This window comes from Prunus persica, chromosome G8, assembly GCF_000346465.2.
Source record: "Prunus persica cultivar Lovell chromosome G8, Prunus_persica_NCBIv2, whole genome shotgun sequence".
NCBI lineage: Eukaryota > Viridiplantae > Streptophyta > Magnoliopsida > Rosales > Rosaceae > Prunus > Prunus persica.
The window spans coordinates 2,417,026-2,419,593 of NC_034016.1; the positions used below are offsets into that span (position 1 = coordinate 2,417,026).

General features: G+C 36.7%; 1 protein-coding gene across 1 annotated transcript; it reads left to right on the forward strand.

Annotated features, from left to right (window-relative positions):
- Positions 502–2,321, forward strand: LOC109950628 (zinc finger MYM-type protein 1-like). Its single transcript, XM_020570218.1, has 5 exons — positions 502–680; positions 766–918; positions 1,004–1,345; positions 1,431–1,724; positions 1,853–2,321. Exons 1-5 carry the CDS (start codon positions 502–504, stop codon positions 2,319–2,321), a joined length of 1,437 nt encoding a protein of 478 aa, XP_020425807.1.

Genomic DNA, 2,568 nt, shown 5'->3' on the forward strand with positions numbered 1-2,568 from the left:
ATAATTCCTTACTTAATTGGGTTTTAAGTGAGAGTTATCTTTATTCAATTGGGTTTTGGGAATTCCTTATTTAATTGGGATTGGAATTCTCTATATAAAGGACCAATTTATTCAATTGTGTATACATCACAAGAATCCTACGTCTTTTCTTCTTCTTGAGTAACGGAACAGTACTTTCAGAGAAAGAGTATAAATCCTCCTTCAAATAATCCGAGTAGTTCAAATCCTCCCTCAAATAATCCAAATAGTTCCAACCCTCCTTCAAATAATCCAGCTAGTTCAAATCAACCTTCAAATAATCCGCCTACTTCACATCCTCCCTTGAATTATTCGGGTAGTCCAAAACATTCACAAGTCACTGAGTTGGATGAAATATTGGCTAATCTTCCTACATACCCTGGACTTAGACCTCCAATGAATTATTATAATCCCAATGTTCGAGAACAAATTCGAAGAGCCTATCTGCAAAAGGGTCCTTGTCAGCCTAAAAGCCAAAACGACATGCCTCAAACACTTATGAGGGAGAGTAATCGACGCTTTCTTGTGAAATGGTTTGATTCATTTGTTTGGTTAGAGTATAGTAAAGAGAAAGATGCTGCATTTTGTTTTCATTGTTATCTTTTTAAATGCGACTTTGATAAACAAGGAAAGGCTGGAAGCGATGTCTTCACTGAGAAAGGGTTTAAACATTGGAGGAAGGGTTTAAAAATTGGAGGCTCGTATTAATTATCGCACTCTATTAATTGCCGCACTTGATTGCACTAGATATTCATTGCGACAAGGTCTTCCTTTTCGTGGCCATGATGAAAGCGAAACATCTAGCAATAAGGGTAATTATGTGGAGCTTTTGCAATTTCTTGCCGATCATGATGAGAAAGTTCGTGCCGTTGTGTTTGAAAACGCTCCAAGGAATCTCAAGTATATTGCTCCTACAATTCAAAAAGATCTTATCAATTCTTGTGCCGCTGAAACCATTGATGCAATTATTAGTGATATGGACTAGATATTCATTGCGACAAGGTCTTCCTTTTCGTGGCCATGATGAAAGCGAAACATCTAGCAATAAGGGTAATTATGTGGAGCTTTTGCAATTTCTTGCCGATGATGATGAGAAAGTTCGTGCCGTTGTGTTTGAAAACGCTCCAAGGAATCTCAAGTATATTGCTCCTACAATTCAAAAAGATCTTATCAATTCTTGTGCCGCTGAAACCATTGATGCAATTATTAGTGATATGGACGATGCATTCTTTTCTATATTGGTAGATGAATCACGTGATGTTTCAATAAGAGAGCAAATGGCAGTGGTGTTGCGTTATGTGAACAAAAAAGGGCAAGTAATTGTAAGGTTTGTGGGTGTCTGATACAACTAATAGCAAATTGAAAGAGGCAATTGAGCAGTTGAATTCTTCAACAAATTTGAGCATGTCCAGGCTACGAGGACAGGGGTATGATGACGCTAGTAAAGGTGAGCTCAATGGTCTTAAAACACAGATTTTGAGAGAATATCCTCAAGCATATTATGCCCGTTGTTTTGCACATCAACTACAACTAGCTCTTGTAGCCGTGGCAAATGGAAATGAAAACATTGCTACTTTCTTCACAACAGCTAATAGTGTCGTTAATATTATTGGAGCACTGTGTCAGCGTCGTGATGCACTTAGAGAGCAACAACAACAAGATATTATGGAAACTCTTGAAATTGATGGTCTTGAAATGGGGCGAGGGTTAAATCAAGAGACTACTCTCAAACGTCCTTGTGATACACGTTGGAACTCACATTATGATACTTTACTTAGTATTAATATTATGTTTCATCCCGTGGTGACTTTGTGTTTTACTTATATTTGATGAGATTTATATTGGGAATCACAAATGATTTGTTAAAAGCATTACAAAAGAAAGATCAAGATATTGTGAATGCGATGATATTGGTCCAAAGATGTAAGCAAAAGCTACAATCCATGAGGGATGATGACTTTGATGATTTGCTCAGGGAAGTATCAATATTTTGTGGTAAAAATGATATTGACGCTCCTAACATGGATGATTTATTTGTACCACAAGGGAGATCAAGACGTAAAGCTCAGAAAATCACAAACCGCCAGTATTATCGTGTGGACTTATTTCTTACTATCATTGATAAGCAACTAGTGGAATTGAATAATCGCTTCACTGAGATAAATACTGAATTGCTTCTTTGTATGACATGTTTGAGTCCGGCTTATAATTTTGCAGCTTTTGACAAACAGAAAATACTTCGTTTTGCTAAATTTTACCCTCAAGAATTTAATGACCGAGACCTCATGAAGCTTGAAGATTAACTTGGGCTTTATATTGTTGATATGCAGAGCATCACAGAGTTTTCATCATTGAACGGAATTACTGATCTGGCAGAAAAATTGGTGAATACAGGAAGGAGTAGAATATACAACTATGTGTATTTACTTCTTACATTGGCTTTAGTTTTACCCATTGCAACAGCTTCGGTTAAGAGAGCTTTTTCAGCTATGAATATTGTGAAAACACCATTGTGTAACAAAATAGGGAATCAATGGTTGAGTGATAGCT

Coding starts and splice junctions, on each gene's coding strand:
- LOC109950628 (XM_020570218.1), top strand. CDS start 502: ATGCCTCAAACACTTATGAGGGAGAGTAATCGACGCTTTCTTGTGAAA. Junction 681..765: donor GATGTCTTCACTGAGAAAGG/GTTTAAACATTG, acceptor TGATTGCACTAG/ATATTCATTGCGACAAGGTC. Junction 1,346..1,430: donor AAAGGGCAAGTAATTGTAAG/GTTTGTGGGTGT, acceptor GAGCATGTCCAG/GCTACGAGGACAGGGGTATG.